This window comes from Micropterus dolomieu, linkage group LG07 (assembly GCF_021292245.1).
Source record: "Micropterus dolomieu isolate WLL.071019.BEF.003 ecotype Adirondacks linkage group LG07, ASM2129224v1, whole genome shotgun sequence".
In the NCBI taxonomy this organism is placed as follows: domain Eukaryota; kingdom Metazoa; phylum Chordata; class Actinopteri; order Centrarchiformes; family Centrarchidae; genus Micropterus; species Micropterus dolomieu.
The window spans coordinates 8,000,808-8,025,603 of record NC_060156.1 but is presented as its reverse complement, the minus strand read 5'-3'; the positions used below and the strand labels follow the sequence as shown (position 1 = coordinate 8,025,603).

The 24,796-nt window shown below is 40.4% G+C and overlaps 1 protein-coding gene and 6 non-coding genes across 16 annotated transcripts in view; all 7 read right to left on the bottom strand.

The window, feature by feature from the left end:
- Positions 1 to 726: 726 nt before the first annotated feature.
- Positions 727 to 798, bottom strand: trnaa-cgc. Its single transcript has one exon. It is a non-coding gene; the product is annotated as a tRNA-Ala (tRNA).
- Positions 799 to 1,007: 209 nt separating this feature from the next.
- Positions 1,008 to 1,079, bottom strand: trnaa-cgc. Its single transcript has one exon. It is a non-coding gene; the product is annotated as a tRNA-Ala (tRNA).
- A 289-nt stretch (positions 1,080 to 1,368) lies between these two features.
- trnaa-cgc lies at positions 1,369 to 1,440 on the bottom strand. Its single transcript has one exon. It is a non-coding gene; the product is annotated as a tRNA-Ala (tRNA).
- A 224-nt stretch (positions 1,441 to 1,664) lies between these two features.
- On the bottom strand, positions 1,665 to 1,736 carry trnaa-cgc. Its single transcript has one exon. It is a non-coding gene; the product is annotated as a tRNA-Ala (tRNA).
- A 299-nt stretch (positions 1,737 to 2,035) lies between these two features.
- Positions 2,036 to 2,107, bottom strand: trnaa-cgc. The gene has a single exon. It is a non-coding gene; the product is annotated as a tRNA-Ala (tRNA).
- A 222-nt stretch (positions 2,108 to 2,329) lies between these two features.
- Positions 2,330 to 2,401, bottom strand: trnaa-cgc. The gene has a single exon. It is a non-coding gene; the product is annotated as a tRNA-Ala (tRNA).
- An 806-nt stretch (positions 2,402 to 3,207) lies between these two features.
- Positions 3,208 to 24,796, bottom strand: part of LOC123973526 (alsin-like) — a 34,950-nt gene continuing 13,361 nt past the window's right edge. For 4 of the 10 annotated variants that reach the window (XM_046053629.1, XM_046053627.1, XM_046053637.1 and 1 more), the window contains exons 20-41: positions 22,546 to 22,677; positions 21,446 to 21,574; positions 21,212 to 21,235; positions 18,872 to 18,942; positions 18,333 to 18,399; positions 17,553 to 17,731; positions 17,079 to 17,144; positions 16,074 to 16,172; positions 14,501 to 14,665; positions 13,866 to 13,977; positions 12,044 to 12,121; positions 11,714 to 11,850; positions 11,379 to 11,534; positions 11,156 to 11,270; positions 10,497 to 10,654; positions 9,942 to 10,040; positions 9,672 to 9,854; positions 9,388 to 9,433; positions 8,660 to 8,721; positions 7,794 to 7,943; positions 7,455 to 7,551; positions 3,208 to 7,142 (exon numbers count right to left, since the gene is read on the bottom strand). In XM_046053629.1, coding sequence (XP_045909585.1) covers positions 7,104 to 7,142; positions 7,455 to 7,551; positions 7,794 to 7,943; positions 8,660 to 8,721; positions 9,388 to 9,433; positions 9,672 to 9,854; positions 9,942 to 10,040; positions 10,497 to 10,654; positions 11,156 to 11,270; positions 11,379 to 11,534; positions 11,714 to 11,850; positions 12,044 to 12,121; positions 13,866 to 13,977; positions 14,501 to 14,665; positions 16,074 to 16,172; positions 17,079 to 17,144; positions 17,553 to 17,731; positions 18,333 to 18,399; positions 18,872 to 18,942; positions 21,212 to 21,235; positions 21,446 to 21,574; positions 22,546 to 22,677 — 2,364 coding nt within the window. In that variant the 3' untranslated portion in view covers positions 3,208 to 7,103. The remainder of the gene's footprint in view (positions 7,143 to 7,454; positions 7,552 to 7,793; positions 7,944 to 8,659; positions 8,722 to 9,387; positions 9,434 to 9,671; positions 9,855 to 9,941; positions 10,041 to 10,496; positions 10,655 to 11,155; positions 11,271 to 11,378; positions 11,535 to 11,713; positions 11,851 to 12,043; positions 12,122 to 13,865; positions 13,978 to 14,500; positions 14,666 to 16,073; positions 16,173 to 17,078; positions 17,145 to 17,552; positions 17,732 to 18,332; positions 18,400 to 18,871; positions 18,943 to 21,211; positions 21,236 to 21,445; positions 21,575 to 22,545; positions 22,678 to 24,796) is intronic. The other 6 variants (XM_046053632.1, XM_046053634.1, XM_046053635.1 and 3 more) reach the window with 4 other exon arrangements.

The window sequence follows — 24,796 nt, the reverse complement described above, 5'->3', positions numbered from 1 at the left end:
TTCCTTGTTGCTGTGACGACAGTCGTTACAGTCGTTAAGACTACCTGTGGCCAAGACTGAACGACCATCGTTGGTATCTTCACCTGAGGCCAATAGGTTACGTTTGTTGAGTTTTCTGGGAAGTGATGAAAGGACAGCATTGTAAGTCGGGGATAAGTGGTGGCGTAGACCCCCTCCTCTGTTCAATGACGGCTTCTCAACCCTGGTGTAGATGCTTCCTTGACACCTCTTTCAAACCATCCATCTTCTCTGTCTAAAATGTGCACCTGGTGGTCCTCAAACGAGTGTCCTCTGTACTTCAGATGTAAGCAGACTGCAGAGTCTTGACCTGAGGAGTTGGCCCTTCTGTGTTGAGCCATGCGTTTGTGTAGTGGTTGTTTAGTCTCCCCAATATACAGGTCTGTGCATTCCTCACTGCATTGGACCGCATACACTAGATTGCTTTTCTTGTGTTTGGGTGTGCGGTCTTTGGGGTGTACCAGCATCTGTCTTAGTGTGTTCTTGGGTTTAAAAAACACAGGGATGTTGTGTTTGTTGAAAATCCTCCTGAGTTTCTCTGATACTCCAGAAACGTATGGAATCACAATGTTGTTGCGTTTGACCTTCTTTTCCTCCTCCCCTGTAGTTTTGTTTTTGTTCAGATCATTAGTTGTGTTGCCGTCAGTTAGCCAGTCAAAGAGCTCTTTATTATGCCCATAATATGTTATTGTTAAAGTGAAGCCATGTTGGAGATGCTGGGGATTGAACCCAGGACCTTGTACATGCGAAGCACACGCTCTACCACTGAGCTACATCCCCTTTTACACTGTGCTTCCATACATAATGCTCTGTATGCGATATAAATCAGGGTATACAGATGTAAATAACAACAATAGGCAGAAATTTGTTGATTACTGAGATGTGACACATGCCTTCATTCATATCTGCATGTACTCTTTTATCAGCATTTTAGTTGTTAAATTACTGTCTGTCAGCTGTGTATATTCTTAAAGAGCAGCAACAGGTGTTGGAGATGCTGGGGATCGAACCCAGGGCCTTGCACATGCGAAGCACACGGTCTACCACTGAGCTACATCCCCTTTTACTGTTACGTTCACAGACGATTGACGAATGATGAGAACTGCCATCAAGATTGTGTTGGCGTTTATTTCAGAATTATGAGTCTAGATCGTGCACATTGTCACTAGACTGCAAAAAATATATATGATGACTAGACAAAAAGATTTTACAGTGCAGAGATTGAAAAGTGGCTGATGCTACCCACTCTTGTTCTAGTGACATGTGTCAACAATTACGGCTCAGTAACTCCTTTTTTTAGTCCATTAAAGGAACATTGAACAGCACATATACCAGGTTTAATGACTGTGTTGGAGATGCTGGGGATTGAACCCAGGTCCTTGTACATGCGAAGCACACGCTCTACCACTGAGCTACATCCCCTTTTATGCTGTGCTTCCATACATATGGACTAAGACAGAGTGGCATCTGCACATAAATTGGAAAATAATCTCAGTGCCAGACTGTTGCTAAATTGAAAACTTGTGTGATCCAACATATTTTGCTTATAGTCTGGTCTTCAGCAGATCATTAGTTGTGTTGCCGTCAGTTAGCCAGTCAAAGAGCTCTTCATTATGCCCAACGTTATTATTAAAGTGAAGCCATGCTGGAGATGCTGGGGATTGAACCCAGGACCTTGTACATGCGAAGCACACGCTCTACCACTGAGCTACATCCCCTCTTGTACCTTTGCAGATATGGACTAACACAGAGTGAAATCTCATCACCTGTTGGAAAATAATCTCTGCGCCAAACTGTTTCCAAATTGAAAACTTGCGTGATGTCAATATGTTTTGCAACCCAAGTCACTATAATGCATTTTGCTGTTAGTCTGGTCTTGAGCAAACCATTAGTTGTATCATAGCTGTTGTTTAGCCAGTCAAATTGTTGAATTAGATACTTTTAAAATCCTAAATGTAAGCATACTGTCTCACAGCTCTTTCTTACGCCTGGTGTTACTATTAAAGACAGGACATGTTGGAGATGCTGGGGATTGAACCCAGGACCTTGTACATGCGAAGCACACGCTCTACCACTGAGCTACATCCCCTTTTATTTTGCTTCCATACATATGGACTAAGACAGAGTGGCATCTGCACATAAATTGGAAAATAATCTCAGTGCCAGACTTTTGGTAAATTGAAAACTTGTGTGATCCAACATATTTTGCTTATAGTCTGGTCTTCAGCAGATCATTAGTTGTATTGCCATCAGTTAGCCAGTCAAAGAGCTCTTTATTATGCCCAACGTTATTATTAAAGTGAAGCCATGTTGGAGATGCTGGGGATTGAACCCAGGACCTTGTACATGCGAAGCACACGCTCTACCACTGAGCTACATCCCCTCTTATGTGACAACAGTATATTTTGCAAACCACATCACTGTCATCCAAAGTTTGCAGTTGGTTAGTCAGTCAATAGCGTTTCACTGCTTGCCCCACAGCAGTCTAGTGACAATGTGCACGATCTAGACTCATAATTGTGACCCTGTCATAGAGAAATATTAATAAATTGAGAAACTTTTTGTTGTTGTGTTTATTAAATGCTAACTTTAGTGAAGATCTATCATCAATCCTTCTATGACAGGCTGGACATTACATAGAGGACATGGGGTAAGTTTCCCCACATTCTTCAAAGTCTGAGACTGCGGGCCTCCCCTTAGACAAAGCTTGAGATGTATTTAATAAAATATATGTGACCTTAAATGGAAAATCACTGAATCTTATGAATTCTCAAAGGCACTTTATAATGATATTTACAAAGTAGCGTCTTAGCTCCACCAGCAGCCGCGGACTGAAGCCAATCTGCCACCTCATCACTACCGCCCCCAAATCATCAGGTCATATTTAAACCACTCTTTCTGACAGAGATCCCATTTCCACTAAAGAACTCCTCTGACTTGAGATCTTGTAAACCAATCAAATTGTAGCCCACAAATCACCCAATATTCACATCTACAAAGGTTCCTTGTTGTAATGACCCATTCAAACCAAACAACAAGGACATGCTGTGTGTTTATTAGCAAAAATAAATGTAATTCCAGTTTGAATTACAGGCTTTTTCACTGAAGACATGTCACAGAAGAGAAAGCACAGGAGTAAATAATAAAATGAGTGACGGTAGAAAATAAATAATATTCATCAGGAGACAGTTGAAGAATTAAACCACATTTATTGCCCTTTTTTGATCATTTTTCCTATCACATTGCAGTTATCAATCAAAACTAATTAGCACTCTGCAATCATTTCCATTGACCACCTCTTTCTATAAATGTATGAAGTTATAAAAATATAGACTAAAGTGATAAATTCAGTCAGGTTATATCCTCAAAACCCCTAAGAAATTTAGGTATTACAAAGATCCTGGCGTGTTTTAGCCAATGAAGTAGAAAGCATATGCACTTCATGTCACTTCCATTTTATTTTATCCACTATGTTTCTTTGAGTCACTGGTTTTAGTTTATTTCAGTACAATAACATAACACAAAGGAGTTTTTAAAACGGATATTTGACAATAATGTCAGTAATAAGAAAATAAAGATGACCAGATCTCACTTATTTAATGCTGTTCTGAAATGATCTCACACCAGTGCCTGCCTAAAAGGTAGGAAATAAATCAAACAGAAAGCAGTATGTGATGAAAAATGGCTGGCAGTATAGAAAACTACAGGTGATTTACATGCACATCTGTAAAGTCCTTTAACCTGGTGTCAGAGGTCAGCTGAATGATTTTGCCTCATCCTCATCCTTAGATGTTACATCTGTATTACACTGCAGTGGTTTTAACAACAAAAATCAAGAAGAACATTGAATTGACTGTTCCAACACATACAGGTTTTGAGGGTATACGTTCTGCAAAGACACAAGTGACAATACAGTACAAACACATTTCACTAACGCTGAAATGGTAGAGAAATAACGACATTTTCAACCCAACAGCTGCGTTTTGCTGCATTGTGCAGTTCAATCTGAGCTTTTAGTTTTATTCCTCACATAAAATCAATCTCATGTCAGTAAAACAACAGCAGCACATGCTGTACTCTGAACACATCTGCTCCTAAAAAACTATCGTGTCTTAATGTACGATGTAACACTGGTTCTATATCTTAAATACACCGTAGTGGATTTTTATAATCAGTGCTTCCATAATTACTGTGAATTATCTAACAATCACTGCTGGCAGGATTTCAGAGTTGTAGGAGATTTTCAGATCTAAGACAAAACATTGATTAAAATTTTTTATTTGTCTCCAATAAATAATTTAAATTAAATTATAATATTAATTTTATGAAGTAATACAATTCATTTAAAAATGTCATTTACCTTTGAAAATGAATACTTTGATGTCCCTTAAAGATCTGGATATGAAAATACATTTACAACACGTACACATGGATTCAAAGGATCCAGATAAACTCATATAATATGATAATATTGTTTTAAAATCTGGATCTGCATTTAAATACACACATTGATACTTGATTCGCATGGCATATTTTTTGTCAATTAAGTAAGTGCAGTAGGTCACAAGAAAGCAGCGAAAGAGTTTAAAGAGGTCATATTTTGCTAATTTTTAGGTTCAAAATCTTATTTAGGGGTTGTACAAGAACAGGTTTACATGGTTTCATTTTCAAAAAACACCATATTTTTGTCGTACTGCACATTGCTGCAGCTCCTCTTTTCACCCTGTGTGTTGAACGCCCAGTTTTAGCTGCCGAGTGAAGCATCTCACTCCTATTCAATCTTACCTACCCACCATCCTACCTACATACCTAGGTAAGGACTACTAGCCAATCAGAAGCAGGGTAGGGTGGGTCCTGACAAGCAAGGTAGTCTGATCCAAAACAAAGCCACTTCAGCCAGTAACTCTGTCTTCGGTTCAGCCGTACATGTTCTAGCCCGATTGTGATCTCGAAACACAGGTAGAACTACACAAACCAGCTTCACACATTTAAGAGTGGTAAGTAATTAATTTGTAAAAAATTTACCTTTCATATGTAACGCTTAATTGTGCACTATCTCTACATAACAGTAACAACTTTATGTCCATTGACTGCCTGAAGGTCATACCCAAGCGGGTGAAGCCAATGCGGAAGTCCCAGAAACCTCCACTCTATTGAATGGCCAGCAGGGGGCGACTCTTCTGGTTGCAAAAAGAAGTCCGGCTCCATTAGCAATAATGGTAAAATGACCCTACTTCTCAGTTGAATAATTAAATTAATTAATTGAGTAAAATAGAGTATGCTTCAGGGTGGGATTATCTGTGATTCAAGTTGTTACCATGGCAATTTGTCAATCAGGCTAGAGTGACTCATACCCAATCTAGCCAGTGGTTGAAAAAGCTGATTAGGAGTTGTCTGTTCACTTTCTCTGGTGAGTACATTTAGTTTTAAGACTTTTGTTTGCTAGACTAAATTGTCAGCCCTGTTAAAATGACAGTTAACGTGAATTACAGATGCACCTAGCTAAGCAAGCTAGCTAGCTCCGCACACGGCTCCTCCGTCTTGTCCAAATATGGTCACGTCAAGGCACTTCTGGTTGCAAAAAATCACCATGGCGGCGTCCTATAGGCCAGACTCGAGGCTTCAAAACGACAGTCCACAAACCAACGGGTGACGTCACGATGACTTTGTCCATTTCTTATATATAGCCAATGGTCGTACCACACTAGCCTCTAGGCGAGCATTAAGGCGTGTGCTACATTGTTACGCAGATAATTTACAGAAGACTGGACTACAAACTCCCTTTGGGGTGGACTTTGGGCTTTTTCACTTTGCAAACTTATCACTGGCACAAAAAATACACATAACACAATAAAGGAGAGGAAAATACCCAAAAAGCATAACATGACCTTCTTAAAATGTCTCACAATGTGACTTAATTCTTTAAAAATGATTGACACAAAGTATTCATCACTTTTTCAGCCAACCTTCAACTATTTTTTTTTTTTTTGTACAACAACTTGAATGCCAAAACGGTTGCACGACACAGTGAATAATCTCTCTTCAAACACTCTCCTGGCTGGTCGGTGAACCAAACTAGAAAGTTGTCAGTGCAACGTTACAAGTGCTCCTTGTCAGACTTGTTCATAAATGCTCGATCACACAGAAACACACAGAATAACAAACTGAATTAAATATCAACAGAGGAATAAACATTTCCTTGACGCATAGGTTATCAGTGTGCGCTCATGACTTATTTCAGGTAAAGTACAATATCCTTTCCCTCTGTAGTTACATGCTACTGTCCTACTGGTCAGTTTATGTTAGTTATAGTACCAGAAGTGTGGACCTGAGACAAACTGTTATTTCAACATGCAGGAGCATGCACAGGTTTGGTTTGTAGTACAGAAAAGTGTTAAAAACATTATTCATAATAACTGAAAGGTGAAAAAAGGTCTAAATTAGTTTGGAAGAGTGAGAGGGGATGATTTTTTATTTATATGTAAACAAAGTAAGATGCTTTGCATATAATTTATGTTTGCATGAACATACTGTTACATGAGAAATTAAGCTTTTGTTCCCTTTTTATCAGTTTTCTGAGTTGGTGAGTTTGGTTTGGCTTCTGGGGAAGCAATCTCAAACCTCAGCTGAGGCATAAAATGCCTTAAGCTGTTTACTCTGTTTTCACGCTGACAGTAAAACTCTACAACTGTGTGAAGTTTTATTTTGCTAAAAAAAGCAAAACCCTCCATCCAGTCTGCTCCCCAGCTGCTGCAGCTGCTTACCGACGAACCAAAGGTCTGATCTTTGATCAGGAGGCCCAGATTGGATCTGCTGTGCTAAGTCCACCTGTGTCACCCTCCTGCAGTTGCTTTGGGACCAGTGAAACGCAGAGCTCGCCGTACTCTGCACAATGCTACGAGTGGTAAAAACATGCTACAAGTGCAAGAAGATCTTTTCGGTTCTAGAAAGAAAACAGCTTCCCAGTGGTTTTGACTGGTTTTGTTCTGGCAGCTCCTGTGTGTGAAGCACCGTGCCGCCCCCGGCAGTGCTTTCCTTGCTGTTTCCACTTTTTGCCGACTGTGTGGCGTCTTCCTGTCCTGCTCCTACATAGTCGACTCCTGCTGGATCTGGATGTAGCAGGCCTGCAGCAGAGTCATTTAACTGATGTGTAAGTGATTAAGGACCACTGATAAATGTATTAGATAAACTAAAAAGCACCAACATCTTTAAAGGCTGCGTAATCATCTAAATGTGTTATTTTAGTAATTTAAATCTGGAAGATGAATTGTATAAAGTGTGTTTGACCGATGATGATCATCATGCTGCTATGGGCAGAATGTCATTAGATATGGAAGGACTGCCTAGGTGTCACCTAAATTTCATTCCAACTGCAGCTATGTTCAGGAAATGTATAAAACCATTATCCATGTGTGTGTGTGTAGGGGGGGCCCCACCTTCAGAGTGGTGAACATCAGTCCCAACTCTCCGTGCTGAACGTTGGGATCCATCAAATCTTCTATCAGACTGACCTCAGCTCCCAGGTTCCTGATCCTGGAGAGCAGAGCAGCAAAAACATGTTCAGTCATGTTAGAACCGCATGATACATTGAGATAAGACCGAAGCCTCTTCTTCAATGTGTGTCATTTACGCTCACCAAACAGATCAGCAATCAAGATGTAAGTTGAATGACAGAATTTAGGTGCAAATTAGCTACATTAGCTGTATCCAGAATAACAGACTGACATTAGACAATAAATAAACAAAGTGATGTTTGTGTGTGTGTGTTCACATGCCTCGCCCTGAGCACCACATAGAGGAAGAGAGGGAGCAGGTCATCCATGCACCACAGGAAGTTGTCATCCAGCATAGGTTTTACTTCCTGGGTCAACTCCTCAAACGTGTTCTGGATGACGAGGAGTTTGTCTGACGGCGTGAAGGTGGTGCTGCATGTGTTGGGAGACATACAGTTTTATTTATACATGTTATAATGCTCTTTCTATTTTTCTAACGTCCTGTGTTGCACTGTTATACAAATAAAGATTTGTGTTGTGTTCTATCACGTCTTGTGGCATCAAGATTCAATACTTTATATTGCCATACAACTTAGCTGTTAAGAATTTGCCTTCAGTGTGCTCGTGACAGAACAACAACAATCACAGCATAACAGTCAAGACACTTTGTAAGAAGACACATAGCCCCCACCGCATAAAACACATCCACTGATGTAAAATATTAAAATAAGAATAAGTTAAATGTCTGTGCTTAAAAGAAAGTAGCAGTTAGAGCTTTGCTTTCTTAAGCACTGGTGCAGAATTGGGGAGCCATTTAGAAATTGGATGGTTTTACAGTAAAAGCTGTTGAGGAAACAGGATCTTTTTGTTTTCACGGCCCTGAGTCTTTTTTTTGTCTCATGTCAGAGATGGGAGTTAGTTTACGCTGATGATTTAAAGAGGTGGTATTATGCTCATTTTCAGGTTCATAATCTTATTTAGGGGTTGTACCAGAACAGGTTTACATGGTAGCATATTTTTTTTCATACTGTACACTGCTGCAGCTCCTCTCTTCACCCTCTGTTGAACGCTTCGTTTTAGCTATGGAGTGATACATCTTAGGTTGGGTCAGTGAGTAGCCGGTAAACACGGCGTCACATAGCAGCTACCTGATTTGTTGAAGTGTCTCTACAGCGGAAACGAAGCAGGCATCTTTACTGCTAGACACAATCTGTGATAAAAGAAACAACACAATAAATGCAACAGCACAATGTAACCTTATGTGTCATGTGTCTGAGGGAGGCAGACATTTAGAAAAAGATACATGAGGAGAAAAAAGTACACAAAGGCTGCGTTCAGGCTGCCGGCCAAAATGACCCACTCTGTTTTTTTCCAGCTCAGATTAGAGCCACTTTATATGTGGTCCAAATCAGATACAGGTTGGATTGTTTGAAATGCGTGAAATCAGTGTGGACAGTCAAAATTCTGCATGCAATATGTAGATGCCACTAGAAACACTAGAGAGAGTTGTAGCGCTGTACAGTGCCAGAAACTGTAATTAATGCAAAAGAAAAGGACACAAAGTTGTGAACCTTTGTCATAAATCAGGATAATTGTTACCCCGGGAGGAAACAAGGGAGAGGGCAATGAAAATCAGGAGGGTTGCGCTAACCTCTGTGGCCTCCGTGTTTACTTTCGTACGACAGCGTGCTGCGTGTGACGTCGTATTATTCTTTTGCACATGCGGGTAAATTTCAGGCCGTGGCCAGTTCACTGTCTGATATAGGCCACATTTAAGAAAATAATGTGAACAGTCAATCAAAAAAATCGGACCTGGGCACTAAATCGGAAACTGAGCATTAAGGCCAGCAGTGTGAACGTAGCCTCAGTATCTGACCTGCTTTTTCTCTCCCAGTATTGACATCCACACTGGCCAGAACTTCCTATAAGAGAATTTAAAAAAGAATAGACAACAGAAAGCATAACTGGACAGGTTATTTGTGACACACTCTCTTTGTAAGCATACAGCTCTCTGCATTAGGAGGTGGCCAACAGTTATTTAAAAGGTATTTAAAATACTGGTTAACAACCAGAACTACACTGTCAAACGTTATGCCATTTAGAGACAAGCACAAAATATGTGTGTGTGTGTGTGTGTGTTTGTTGAATCTACACACTCACTCCTGCACCCCAAGGAAGCTGAGCAGTGACTGGTCGGGCTGTTTGTTGAGTCGGAGGATGCGCTCCCAGTACTGGGCCTCCGCCTGCTCCTCCTGCAGGCAGTACAAGGTAAAGAGAGGAGGGTAGAGTCGAGGAAGCAGCACAGGGAGGAGCAGAGAGGAGCAGCTCACCACCAGAACGCTGCTGTAGAACAAGGAGGAGATTTGTTTTAACAGCACTGAGACGAACAAGCTGACAAATAAAAAGCTCTATTTTTGTGTTGATACTCACTCTTGCTCTTCTATATTAGAATTGTTTCTGCTCTTAGTTGGAGAGGGAAGGGGGTCTGGGATGATGCCGCCATCATCTGGTAGCCCCGGAAACAGAAACCTGCAGGGACCAATTTATGTTACTTAGTGGCAGAAACTCAGGCTCTTCCTTGTTTTGTAACTGCATCTATCTACACACGTATGAAGAAAACAGCGCTAAAGGTAAAATCTGCAATGCTCTCTCTAGTAGTTAACCTCCAATCATGTGTTTAACTTTGCGGACACGTGTCAGTTTGAGTTTTCACAAAGCTGTTTGACTCTGCTTCGACCACACTAGCAGCAAACAGCTACAAATGCACTGGTGTTTCACTCCCGCTAGCGTTCCTTAGCAGACACCATACATGAGAAGCTCTCTGTGGCACCTAAGCCCAGGTGAGTTTCTCCAGTCTTATGAACAGAATGGAGGAAACACCAGGGCTGAAAATACCACGCAACGTACACTGGATGCACGTCTACAAAAAGCTGTGGGCAATGAGGGATGAGTAAACAAAAGAGGTAACTTTGAACTCGAATCTACCGGAGAATGCTGTAGAAATGTGTGAGGTAGGCCTGAACCTCCTGGACGGCCTGCCTGAGCAGCCTGCGGTTGGAACCCACACCGACGTAAGTCATCCTGTAGACGGTCACCAACGTCTCCACCAGCCAGCCCAGAGGGTGGAGAGGGGTCTCACATGCCTGCCATACAAACAAACACACACACACACACACACACACTACTGATAAAGGAGCAGATAGTGCTTTCCATGATTCAATTCAAGACTAAAGGCAGAACCCACACTTCTTAACACTTCTAACATCGGGTACTTCAGCAAAAAGTACAGAGGGTCCCTCTTCCCCTATTGTCACTAAGCGAAGCCTGATAGATTCTCGACTTATTTGTACACTTAGCTGCCAGCAGTACACCTAGCTAAAACGAATGCAGTCAGTTACAACAGTCTTGCAATAAATTCTCCCGACATGAAGGTTATAATGTCCAGGTTTTTGTTGTGACTGTTTTAGAAAGGGGTTTATTCATCTTGATGTAGGATGTAGTTTGTGGTGCTGCTGAAGTGTATAACGTCACACTGAGAGGTACTGTATCTAATATTTGGTCTATGTGCACATATTATTATAAAGACACACAGAAAAAGAGAGTTTCACAGACACAAACAGAGTCTCCCTCACAGCCACGCGTACCTTGATGAGGTATCTTCGTATGTTGTCATAGTTTGCGGTGGTGACTGGTTCACCATGCTGAGGAATAAACTCCAAACACTCCAACACTTTCCTCTGAGACCTACTCAGGTCTGGGCTACAAACACGCACAAAACATACACTCACTTATTTTGATATGCAGCTGCAAATGTAAGACAAGCATAACAGCATTTACATTTGCCTCTGTGTGTGCAGCTGTATCTACCTTTGTCGACGTGCGCTTGTTATAGTAACAGCGATATTCTCCCAGGCTGTTGTCCTCTCTCCTCTCCCAGCAGCATCACAGCCCAGACGACTCCAGCATTCATCGAACACACAGGCCCACCTCTGACCTGCGGGCACCACGTACTGACCCAACCTGCTGCACATGCGCACATTTGAGATATTTATTAAAACAGAACATGAGCACTAGATGAAACAAACTCTGTATTAGACTTGAACAATAATCTGCACATTAGCTAAGCACAAACTTGAACATTCATACACAAAGATTATCACAGAATATCCAGGTTTTAAAAAGTACAAAGTCCTTCTTCTCACAGCAGGAGGTTCTTCTCTTTGTTTTCTGGGTCATCGATGGCTGGTTTGGTGTACGTTCCAACCACCTTCAGCCCTGTGGTCCACTCTCCACTGAACAGGCCCTCCAAGCAGTCACCGTTAGCCAGGGATAAAACACCCTGAAGAAGAAGAGAGAGGGAGTACAGAAGGTGTATGAAATCATATTCAATTTTGTGCAGTTTTTAGTGACTGACCACAAGTTAGACTTAGGTACACAGAAACAAGGACAACCAGCTACATAACAAAGCTGCAACAACCATTAAACGTAGACAAGATGACACACAGATAAACGGGGACAGAGATGCTTTGTACCTTCCCGTTGGCAATCCAGTCATCAGAAAACTCCCCATGGAAAGCCGTGTCGTCATCTGCCACCAACAGACCGGGACCCTGACAGAAAACACACACCTTGCATTAAACTTTACAAAGTCATATTAAGGAGGTACAATGATTAGGATTCATTCCCTACAAATGGCCACAGCTATCGAGTCAGGATTTCCACTGTGGCTTCTGCTGTAGGAGAGGTCGGACATTAAATATGGGACACAGTGGTAGAGGAATGCCTGACATCTGCACCAAGGGCAGATTAGTTGACGACTTTGACAGATTTTGACTTCACTGGACTGGCACAACAGATGGAAAACGTGTTAATACAGACTTTCACATCTTCTTCATACTATAATTATAAAGGTTTTGATTGTGTTATTTGAAGTGGTGGATGCTGAGGACACATAGTTAGAGTGACTGACATTTTTACAACAGTAATATTGGCACACTTGCAAATTCTGCTTTTGACTCAACTAAAAAAGCCTAAAATGTTTCTTCCAGCTATTCATGCACTAAACTAATGTATCATTTGAGGTTTCAGGGTGTATTAACTTTAATTAATAAATAATGAATGTTTTCTCTAATGTAATATTTACATACCTAAATAAATATATGTTTTTTTAAAGTTCATACCTATAATTTTAGATCCATAGTTTATTTTAAAAATGTCAAAATAAAAATATATTTTCATAAACTTCCTCACCCTTTGTTTCAGTTTGATTTAATGGCCACACATTGAAGTAATCACTGTAAATAAACAATTACACATACATATTATTTTATTCACTTAAGTTGACTATAGTTAACACTATATTCTTTAATATTTTTTTTTTTACATGTTTTCAATTTAATATTTATATATTTTATGTTTATTGTTAAGCACCAAGTCACTAAAGCAAATTCCTGGTATGTGCAAACCTACTTGGCAGTAAAGGTGATTCTGATTTTCAGTATATAAACACAGCAAAAAGAGAAATGTCCCTTTTTCAGGACACTGTATTTTAAAGATAATTCTGTAAAAATCCAAATAACTTTACAGATCTTTATTGTAAATGTCATGTTTGTTCAATGAACCATAAACAATCAATGAAAATGCACCTGTGGAATGGTCACTGAGACACTAACAGCGTACAGACGGTAAGCAATTAAGGTCACAGTTGTAAAATCCCAGAACACTAAAGAGACCTTTCTACTGACTCTGAAGAACACCAAAAGAAAGATGCCCATCTGCGTGAACGTGCTTTAGGCATGCTGCAAGGAGGCGTGAGGACTGCTGATGTTGCCAGAGCATACATACATTGCAATGTCTATACTTTTTCCATATCTGTTACTCACATGTCTGTGAAACTTTGTTCAGTCTTAGTTGTTAAATCTTTTTATGTTCATACAAATATCAACACATGTAAAGTTGGCTGAAAACAAAACCAGCTGTAAGTGAGAGGATGCTTCTTTTTTTGCTGAGTATCGTTGCCTGAAGTCATTTGTTGCTTACAGTTGATGTAAAAAAAAATCAAAGCTCAGTGGCACCACCTCCTGTCTTTAAGAGGTACTACACATCTGAGAATCCCCATACAAGTTACTATAATCCAATTCAATCCTGTAACATATTTAATAGGTTTGTATCTAAAAAATAAAAAATCAATGCTAAGAAACATAACATGAGAATGACAGATTCAGCTAGATGAAGCAGAATTACTGGCCCCAAACCTACTGGGTAATCAGGTTTAATCGCCTGTCTTTCGCCAGACAGTTGTGCAGTTAAATCTCATGTAAATGTCAGAAAATCCATACTCCTGGGTGAACTTACACTCATCTTGTTGTCTCTGTAGGTCCCTTCATAGTACACACCGTACTGGGTGACAACCACAGCGCTGCCATGCCGCTGCTCGTCCAACCACTGTCCCATGTACTTCTCACCTCTGGGAGAAGAGAACAGAAAACATGACAGCAGTGGCTAATGACAGTTGTTTGTCTTCATGAATGACATTTAAATTCAGTCAAGATAATTATTTACTATTTGGGAATGTGCTTGCTTGCAGAAATAATAAGTAAGTTCAACTGACAACTAAAACTGCAATTGATAATAAAAACAAACTATGCAAATTAACAACCTGCCAACAAATACATTTTCCGGTTATATTAAGAAAGCGTAGATGGTCTCCTCAAATTGTCTAGTCATTTCTTTTTGCTTTAGGAGCGGACAAGATTCCCAATTTTACTGGAGACCATAACAACATTCAGCTGATAGTTATTGACCTTAGTATTACAGGAAAAACAAGGATACAATTCAGTATCCAGGGGCTTCAGGCTAAAATAAGAAACATTAAAGCAAACTTCCTAGGGAGGGAGTGTATCCTAAAACTAGTACATCTGGATTTCCTACTTGTACATGTTACATAAATATGAAGCTTTTTAGGGTTTGAGTCAAATCATTAATCCCACCTGGTGATGTCATCGTAGACTCCGTATCCTGTCTTCCTGTCATGGACCCACTGGCCAAGAAAAACGCTGGAGGAGGTCTTGGTCAGCTTACCGGAGCTCAGCATGCCATAACCGTGTCGCTGTCCATCACAGAAACAGCCCTCGTACACTTCGCCACTGGCATACCTAGGCAGAGCCCACAGACAGTCATGAACACACACACACACACACACACACATATATAGAGGCCCACTGAGACTCCCAGGGCCGTGGGTTCAACGCCCACACAGGCCACTGATTGAAAACAAAATGCTGTTAAGAGGTGATGTAGTCCCAATTAAGGTCACTTGTGTTTCAGGTTGTTGCTGATCCAGACAAGACGACTGAAAGCTCATTTCTCTATTTTGTCGTCTCCACACTCCTCCGTCCTCCTGCCTGTGCACGCCATCTTGAAGGACGCCTAAATTCCTAAAATGCATCTCGAGAAGCGGGGAGCCAAGCAGGAGTGCAACAAATAATTAACTTATTACAATCGTTGACAATGAATTTAATAATCGATTCGTTCATCACGCCATTGGGCCGTTGCGACACCGTCAGCTTAACGGAGGGAAGTGATGTGAACAGTAAAGTTAATAAAACAACACAACATCAGCAGTGGTATTAACACCTTCACAACCTAAAACCTCCAGAGCATGGGAGCATTTCACTCTTCACTCAGCCAAAAAGGTTGTGAACTGCAGCATTTGCAAAGCCACCTCTTCTGGCCTGGGAGCACGTCAGTTATGCTGGAGCATCTGAAGAGGAGGCACGTAACGTCGGCTCTCTGGATGATGAAGGGACGTCTCGGTAAACTAGTTATCTAGCTAGCTAATGTTACAAGCCGTGTTACTTCACGTTATGAGCTATAACGTTTTCTATACATTTCCTCTGTCAATGAACTGTTAATGGCGTTGATAGTTAGCGTTAATATACTAACACTTCCTTTACAGAAGTCTTTTTGGCACCGTAACATATAAAAGAGGCCTGACACACAGCTGGAATATACAACCAATGGCGTGAGATGATCAAATGCATGATCAAACTTTCTGCCCTTCACAGTTTGTGCAGCGCCTCACTGTTCTAACCGCACTCCTTAATGACATTTCACCTTGATATCAGTTAACTGTAGGCTGGTGATGCAAAGATGGGCACTGTGATTAAAAGCAGATGGATTGAGGTGGGTGAAATAGGCTAAATTGTTAAAAGTAGTAATTGTTTGCTCGACATGATTTAAAAGATAATATAGCCTACATGGACCCGTAGAGGTGGAGAGAAATGTCCATGTGGGTGGATCTCTAAATCTAAGAAAGTAATCTGTTTGGGTGGCGTGTGAATGATTTATGTCTGTGTGTCTGTGTGTGTTAAATAAAAAAAAGTATGACATCCTTACATTCTTGTCACATTATGTCCATGTTTTGAACTGAATTAAAAGTAAATATATAAGTTGTCACAAACACTGTTATGCTCATCTGAGGTCATAAAAGGAGGAACATACTGAGAAATAAGAAGGGCGTTCTGCCTTACTAAAAAAATCAATAGGAAACTGTTTACTGACTTGTACTTGCCGAAACCATGGATCTTGCCATCTCTCCAGTGTCCTTGGTAGCTGTCAGGCTTATTCAGCACTTTGTTAGGTATTAAACACTCTCCATAGCTGGAAAGAAAAAAAAAATCACAATTTACCGAAATGAGACAACAGTTCAATTGATGCTACTTAATTACACACAGGGGTGGACATTTACTTTTTGGCTCACCTGCCAACGGGAATGGTAGATGGCCAAACACATATTAAATGTGTTTAAGACATAACAGTAAATTGTTTTAACTTACAAGATGCTTATTAATCATTCAGCTTAAACCTCCTCATCAGACTGCTCACTTTCTACAATCACCCTATGTGCACGGTCCAGGAAGTCTGGCCTCCTGGTTCTGACAGAGTCCTCCTGCCACAGCATCACAGGTTTTGTAGGTTCAACATTTTTATACAGTCTATGGATCGTACGCCTTGAACTCTGGGGAGGACAACTGAAGCATAAGAAGATCTGACAGTGTATCAGATACTAAACTGGACAGCCAACTTTCTATTTTTATGTTTTGCTTCAGCCTCCTTTTTGTCTGTGTTTTTTTTGGTTACTACATCTTGTAAATGTTGCTACGGTGGTAGCTAGCTAGCTAAATGCTTAAACACTCCATGCACAACTTTCGTAGCTCCTAACTAACACTGCGTTATCTCCCGGGAGTATTGTGCCAATATGCCGGTGTTGCGCAGGCTCGCTGCGCTGTATGAGCCGGAGACTGGGGTCCAATTTGATCCGCCTCTGAGCCAGGAACTTTGGTAGTAACACTCCTAACGCCCCCCCCTGATCACACAGTAAATATCAAAAATCACCAGCCTGTTTCACAGTTTCAGGCATAGTGGATGTTTAAAACTTTAAAACGAAAGCCTGTGCTTAAATATGTTAAATACTTCTGCTCACAGGGTCTCTCTGCGTCATTTTGGAAATGAACAACATTACACATTAACCAGCTCTTTAATACTAAACAAGGTTGATGTACTCACCCATCCTCCAGTCCATTCTTAAAGTTCCCGCTGTAGGTACGTCCATCTGGCCACTTCATGGTACCTCTGTTAAGGCAAATATATTTTACTATCCAACTATTTGCACAGAGCCAGTGTTAACACTCGGTGGCCATTTAATTAGCTACTACCAGGTAGAATCAATTTAAGCCTTCATTCTGGATTCAACAATACTGCAAATTGTCTGTTCACAGTTCACTCTGGCTTCACTCACTCCCTGCACACGTTTTGATTGGTCATTCATTTATTTGGGTACTGGTCAGGTCTCTCTAATGATTTACTACAAGTACTACAGGTATTAGCTGGGAACATTTTCAATATTCTTCCTCATGGTGCATTCAAGGACATTCCAGTATCCAAGAGTTTATAGTGGGCTGCAAAAAAACAATGAACACACTGCCAACATTATTCAGTACACACTGTAGCTGCAGAGACGGAGATGAAATGCTCGCTAACCTGCCATGAACTCGTCCTGCCAGCCAGCCCCCAGCGTACTGGGCGTCTTTAAACCGTCCCTCTCCGGAGAACGTGTAGGAGGCCTTGCGAGACATTGCCGTCATCCCCGGCGACGACCCCTGACCTCCACCGCCCAACACCTGATCCACCGCCTGGTTAAGAGATCGTAGCCACTTGTTCTGGAGAAAGGAAACAATAAAAGAGGCAGAATATGAGCAGAGAATTCTGAATGAAAGATGACAACAAAATAAGCATAATATATTCTGAGGATATTTCAGTGCCTCCTGACTAAACTCAACTAATAAAAAGGGACATATTCTGCTTTTGGAGACATGCGAGGTGTCTCTGTGATCGACCTTTGTTGAAACCCCTTACAACTAGATGTCCTGATACTGTTATTGCTCCCATAATTATGTGTTCTACCTCGTCCAGCCTGTTTCTTAGTGTCAGCTAACGGTAGTTGTATTTAATGCTTGCAGCTGACGGCCAAAACAAGACATAAAAAGCTTTTTGCAGAACAGTACATTGAATAGAGATGTGTTACTCTTTACTGTTCAGTAATAATGCTGAACCATTTATAATGCCTAGACTAATCATTTATTCACAAATCGTATCCCTATTGATGTTGAAGCTTAATTTTTTTAACAATATTGATTTAATTTTTTTTTGATAAATTTGCAGTATACTATATATATTTATATAGTATATTTGCTATGACAAATTTTCAATGACAACCAAGCTGCAATAAGCAGTTAATAAGTGTATAAATCATAAATTTACCTTCTCTTGTGGTGTCGAGGCCACCAGGGTGAAACTCTCCTCTGGACATGTAATTTTGATGGCATAGCTGAAGAAACACAAAACAAGGACAGTAATAAACTTGATCTATATAAAATGTTTTAAACAGAAATGATGCAGAAAATGTAAAAACCCTAATAAAAAATAAAAATCATACAAAATGGGATTCAGATTAACGTTTTAAGCAGGTCAGTATCTGCGCTTAGACTTGACCTGTCTCAGGTACAACTAAGACCCACTGCACTGTCAGCGAGATGTTCCAGCTATCGTATGAAAATAAGTTTCAGAAAAAAAAAGGTATGAGCCAACCACCTTGGCTGAATGTTCACCAGTGCTCAAGCGCCTTAAAGTGCAGTTCATGTAGTGGACACTAGATGCTAAATCCAAAGAATTGAGTCAATATAAAGTGCACGAAGAGAACAAATTTCACTTCCTTTCACCACTTGGATTTTATGGTTTAAAGAGGTTTTAAAGGTTTACTTTAGTCATAGTTTGCATTTTTTTTAATACAACAAACTCACAGTCCGCTGCTGTCATCAGTAACTGGTTTCACCCACAGACAGGTCAGAGGATAGACGTGAAATGTGGAGAACTGCAGAGAGAGAGACAGAGCGGCGGTATTTAATCACCATCTTTCTGCATAAGTGGGACACTGACTCACATTAGGTGTCATCACACTATCAGAGATTACCAAATCCAATGTTTTCAGAAATGACCAAATCCAGATCATGTGTGTGTATGTGAGCGACGAACAGATCGGCATTATGTACATGTCTCAATGTAGTTTTTAATTTTCTGGTGAATCAGGGAAGTTAAACAAAAGATCTCCAGTGTAATCTCAGTATGTGTGTGTGAGAAATGTTGGTTCCTGATTTTATTAAAGTCTCTTACTGTATTTAGTATCGTTTCGTCAATTTAGTTTTGATATGATTTGTTTAGATATTTCACTTATGTTTCCACACCACTTCTTTTTCATTATTTAAGCCCATGAAACTAAACCAGAACACACCAGACAAACACTGCTAACCAAACTTAAATATTTCCCACAGCATGCCTTAGGATTTTCGATTGATTCACTTATCTTAAGTTTCAATCCCTGTAAGATGAGTTTCACAATACACTGGACTGAACTAAAAGCAAGGCAGCCCGGAAGGTAGAAGTGCAAAGTATGTGTGATTTATTAATAATGCACAAAAACATGCAAAATCTGCGATATGCTCCTTCCAGTTAAATTTTATCCAGTTTAACTTAACAAAGTCTAACTATTACATTTACAAGGCGAGATGAGTTCACATGTGTAACGCCGGATTAACTGTATGTCAGCGTTCTCATACACAACACAGGACATTAACCAGAAACCACAGATAGACACAAACAGTTTCACCACTATCTACTGTTTATTAACACACCACCCTGCATCTGACGGAGAGGAAAACAAACTGTGATTTAGGGTTCAAACTGTTTTACACTATAACAAACACGAAGCTAAAATGTAGTGGTGAGTTACATCCTTTCACTAGCATCTTTAGGGGCTATGAGCTACTGCAACTGTGACTTCTTCTGTTTTCACCACTTATTAATAGGGGTGTGACGAGACACTTAACCCACGAGACGAGATCTGAGATTGGATTCACGAGATCGAGGCAAGACGAGATTTATCTGAGCATTAAACACTTTAATTCCTGAATTCTGATGATTATTTAAGCACCAGTTTATGGTGATTTTTCTATCTAAAGAGAAATTCAGGTGGCAGGTGACGATTCAAACTCTATAGCCTAACTATAACAGAATATAAGTCTGTGCAGCTCTCAGTGATTCTGTGCTGCTATCAGATCTGTTTCTCCTGTAGATCAACTTTTGATGAGTCATGATTTAGTGTTCCCTCTTCTTTGTGTCTTTGTTTGGGAAAGTAACCTCGTTAAATGTGATTGTGTCACATTTTCACCAGAATGATACATCATTTAATTTTAATTTGGTAATAATCTCCTGGACTTTAATAACTCCTGTGTTTCATCAGATTTTCTGCTCATGGTCAAAACTTTTTGCACATTCAGAATCTCTCCCACATATCTTTCACAAAAATTTTATTACTACTAGACAAACGTCATCATTTAATAAGAAGTCTACTTGCCCTTTACTCTGCTGTGCGTTATGTTATTGATCCGCTGGTAGTAACGTTATCCCCTTCAGAACGTTTGACCGACGCAGTTTGGGACTGCCTGTTGCTTGTGAAACCGAAAGAAACTGAAACACTTCTGATCAGGCAGAAATCTCACCATAAATCCACGTTAACTTCAACAGCTCATCAAGTGCTCAGAGTCCCAAACAGAACAAGCCCGGCTTCAGTTTATGTTGCAAAACTCTACCAGTTATGTGGTTAGCACTCATCACAGCTGTCTGCACTCCCAACGCGAGTGTGTTCAGCTGATTACTATCTCAGCGTACGCCGGTGTCAATCAGCTGGGCGGAGTTGATTCGCTCTTTGAGTCTTATAAGTTTTAAGCTACATTTATATTTCACCGCGTGAGAAAATTAATGTGTGGCTTGACAGCGTGTGAAAAATGTTTTGTCTTGCAAGACAGCTTTTCACCTGACAAGAAATCTTTTCATAATTTAATCTCGCGAGATTTCAAGGGACGAGATCTCGTCACACCCCTACTTATTAACTGCAAACATGTCTAAACTCAAATATACACACAGCAGCCTGCTGGGTGGCTAAAGCTCAGAATCAGGCAAGACAATAAAAAGTCCTTTTAGCATTAGTGAACCTGTCAGAGTGAAAGCACTGAGCAGAGGCCAGCCCACCCATGCTGCTGCGGAACAAAGCTCAGGGTGGTTCAACTGATGTCAGATATACTTACAAGGCTCTGAGAGGGAATGGCGCCCTGCGTGAATGAAAGATACAATGTACAAATATAAACTTTCATAAACGGCAGGAAGAAAGAGATGCACACACAGATCCAGTGGAAGCTTTGTCTGATCTGAACAAGACTGACAAAGTAGATTTTGATTATGTTTAAACAGCGGGTGATACAATCTGAAGTTTTTGTACAATACAATCATTTTGTACAGATTTTCTGTGTGTGTGTGTGTACCTGCGTGTGCACCAGTGTGTCATTGAACAGCATGAACCAGTGGTTGGAGAAGCGCCCGGCGTTCTGCAGAGTTAGAGATCTGTTGCTGCTTTCACACACCACACGGCGCTGCGGGAGACGCAGAACCTCCTGATGAACAAACACACATGTATGCTTAAAATCTCACCACCTGTAGAATAAAACTGTGTATTACACTTCACCAGTAACCTTGCCTGCATTAAAGCTAGTGGTAAGGTATTTCAGAAGCATTTTTTGTTATATTTGTTTATATTTGTTGAAATCCTCTTTACATCCCGACAGCAATCAATAAATCAAATGCTCAGGGGAAAATAAAATCCGGTATCTGTGGCTGTCACACGCCTGTAATAAGCCCAGCCAACCTACCTGTGTGCACTCTGTCTGTGCACTCACTGCACATGAACATGTGTATTGAGGGAGCGGATTTGGAAGGGAAGGAGTGGGATTATTTCAGTTGGATACATTTAAAGTCTCTTGCGACCCTAGCTTTAACCAGGTGAGTAGATTCAGTAGAGGGACATGCTGCATTTACAAATTACCACCTTGAGACTTTCTGTTCCACTGTTGAAAACTAGCCACTAAAGACAATCAACATGTTGACATTTGTGATTTAATGGTCACATTAGTTAGCTTTGATCTGCATATCACTCACTCGTTTTGGGGGAAGAGGGTTTCCATCTGAGCACTGACATCAAGTATATGTAACAGCGACACGTTCACTACCTGCTCTGGACTATTGACAAACAGAATACAGCCTTGTGTATCTCTCTTGAGTTGTGCCTTCTGCTTGATAGAACTTGCAGACTATAACTACAACCCAACCCCTGATCTCAACCACAGCTATCAGATAACCTACAGGACTTGTTGCAAAAAGTCTCGGTGAATAATATCTGATTTAAAAGGAACAACAAAAGCCATGTTTGGTGAATAAAGCTGTTCCTATATCCTGTGTGCTGGCGTGGCGTTTTCTCTGAGTAGACCTCAGAAATTATTTTCACCGTATGTAACATTTTCTTACCTAAACAGTACAATCAGGAAGAATGAAAGCCGGTTTAAATAACTTAACACAGATTTGTGCTTACAGTAGTTTTTCCAGAGTGGTTCTTCCAGAAGAGGAAGGTGGTTTCCGCCTCCTTCTTCCTCCTCAACAAGGACAAAGAAAGGGACTCATACTGACCACAGCCCTGATGGAGGGACTGATACTCTGTTGTTAACTGGGGGTGAGAAAGAAAAAGTGAGAGAGGTTTAATTGTTTTTTCTTTTCATTTCAGAACCTACAGAAGAGTTAACTTGGCCAGCTTTTATACAAACGTGTATCTCCATTAACAGATCACAGTTTAGAGACATTCTAGCAGGCTGCAAATCTGATTTTAATTCTGCCCACGAAATGAGGCTGACACAGTGGAATATATTCAATGTAGTAATTATGATGGGGACTGACTGAACACAAGAAAGCGTAAACCTCTGTCAAGACGGCAAAATGCTCTAAATGTGTTATTGTCAATGTTTAAAGATGATGAAGTCAAAATCTCCCACAGCTTCCCAAAAAAATATATATATATATGTTTTGAGTTAATTACCTAATTAGAGCTCTTCTCAGGTCGACATTTCTGTATAATAAATTCTTTATTCTAAAATTCTATAATATTTTGAGATATTGGAGTTCTGATTTCCATGAGCTGTCTGCCGTAATCTTCAAGATTAAAACAAAAAAAAGGCCTGAACATTTTCACTTTATGTGTAATGAATCTAGAATATATGAAAGTTTCACTTTTTGAATTAAATTACAGAAGAAAATGAACTTTTCAACAACATTCGCAAAGTTTGAGATGCACCTGTACTTGCCTTGGGTAAAAAAAATGGTTCAGTGCACTTCTTATAAGTAGCTTTGGATAAAAGCACCAGCTACATGAATATAATGTTTTTTTCAATCACTCTTACTATATCTTCATAAAGGAAGAGGTGGAGCATCTTATATTTGAGCCAACACAATGACAGTAATAAGTTACAATATATCAAAAGTTACTCAGTCATGGGAAATACAGACATCTGGAAAGAGAGAGAGAGAAAAAAGGAAGATCAAAAGAGTGTTTCAGTGAAAAAGAGCACAAGTGCCGACAGAAAGAAGAAGCAGAGATTGCTCCTCACCACATCATAACAGACCGCAAGTTTGAGCAGGACTCGGCTGTACTGATGGAGCTGCTGCAGCGGCCAGTACAACAATGAAACCAGATCAACGTCACCACTGGCAGACTGGTCTGATACACACAGCTGAGCGAGCGTGGTCTGCTGAGAGCCTAAACACTCGCTGGACAGAGACACACAAAGAGAAATAAGTTATTTTTATCTAAATGTGTTTTCAATCAATGGAATTCTGAAAACTTGATGTTTGGTAACTCTTTCCTGCTGCACAGGAAGTGATGTGTTTTAAGCTTGGGGCTTGTTTTGGGGGGGAAAAAAACTAGTTTAGCCCAAGCTTGATCATCAGCATTAATAGAGATCATTTTCCTGCTAACATTAAGGCTACATTGAGACCAAAAAAAAAAAAGGCACTGTTGCTGGCGGCTTTTGCAGAGGAGTCAATGACTTTTGGAGCAAGTGAGGCGAGCAGCACTCCTCACAAGTGAAAACATAAAGAAGAAGTGAAGGAGCTTACAGTGAGAGTTTATGGAGTGATTGGAATCCACCCATCACATGGAAGTTACCTACTGAAGAGCAATACCTGGAGAGAGACACAGAGGCAAGGAAACGTTTTATTTTACACTGATACAATAGAGGAATGTTAAATTAATCAGTAAGTCCTTGGTGAAAACAACTTGTATCCTCTATTTAACATCAGTGGTATTCTTACTATTGCTGAAATGTTGAAAGTAATTTTTCAGGCTGTTCAGTCCTTGAATCTACTGTCAACAGAGAATTCCGCAAGCTTATTTGCTCTGGAAAAACAATGCCACCTTTCTGGTTTGTGTTTTGAACTCATGTGACAGAGTTCCCACTCTCTTTCTAAAAAGAATGGACGTTTTGTGTGTACAGACAAAAAGGTGACCCTTACTCTTTATAAATGTCCAGAAAGTGATCAGTGTGCGTCAGCAGGGGAAGGGCAGTGACATCACGGCCCTGCTCGTTGTGCAGGAAGTAGCTGAGTGACGTGGAGTGTCGACCGATCAGGACGCTCAAACGAACAAAACTCTCACAAAGAGAGAAGAAGAGATCAGCGCATGGCTTACCTAACGACGGACTCAAATTCTCTGTGGAGGAGAACACACACATTAAATTTACTATTACAGCACTGACTAGACGCTCAAGGCCGGCATGCATTATTTCACAGATTAT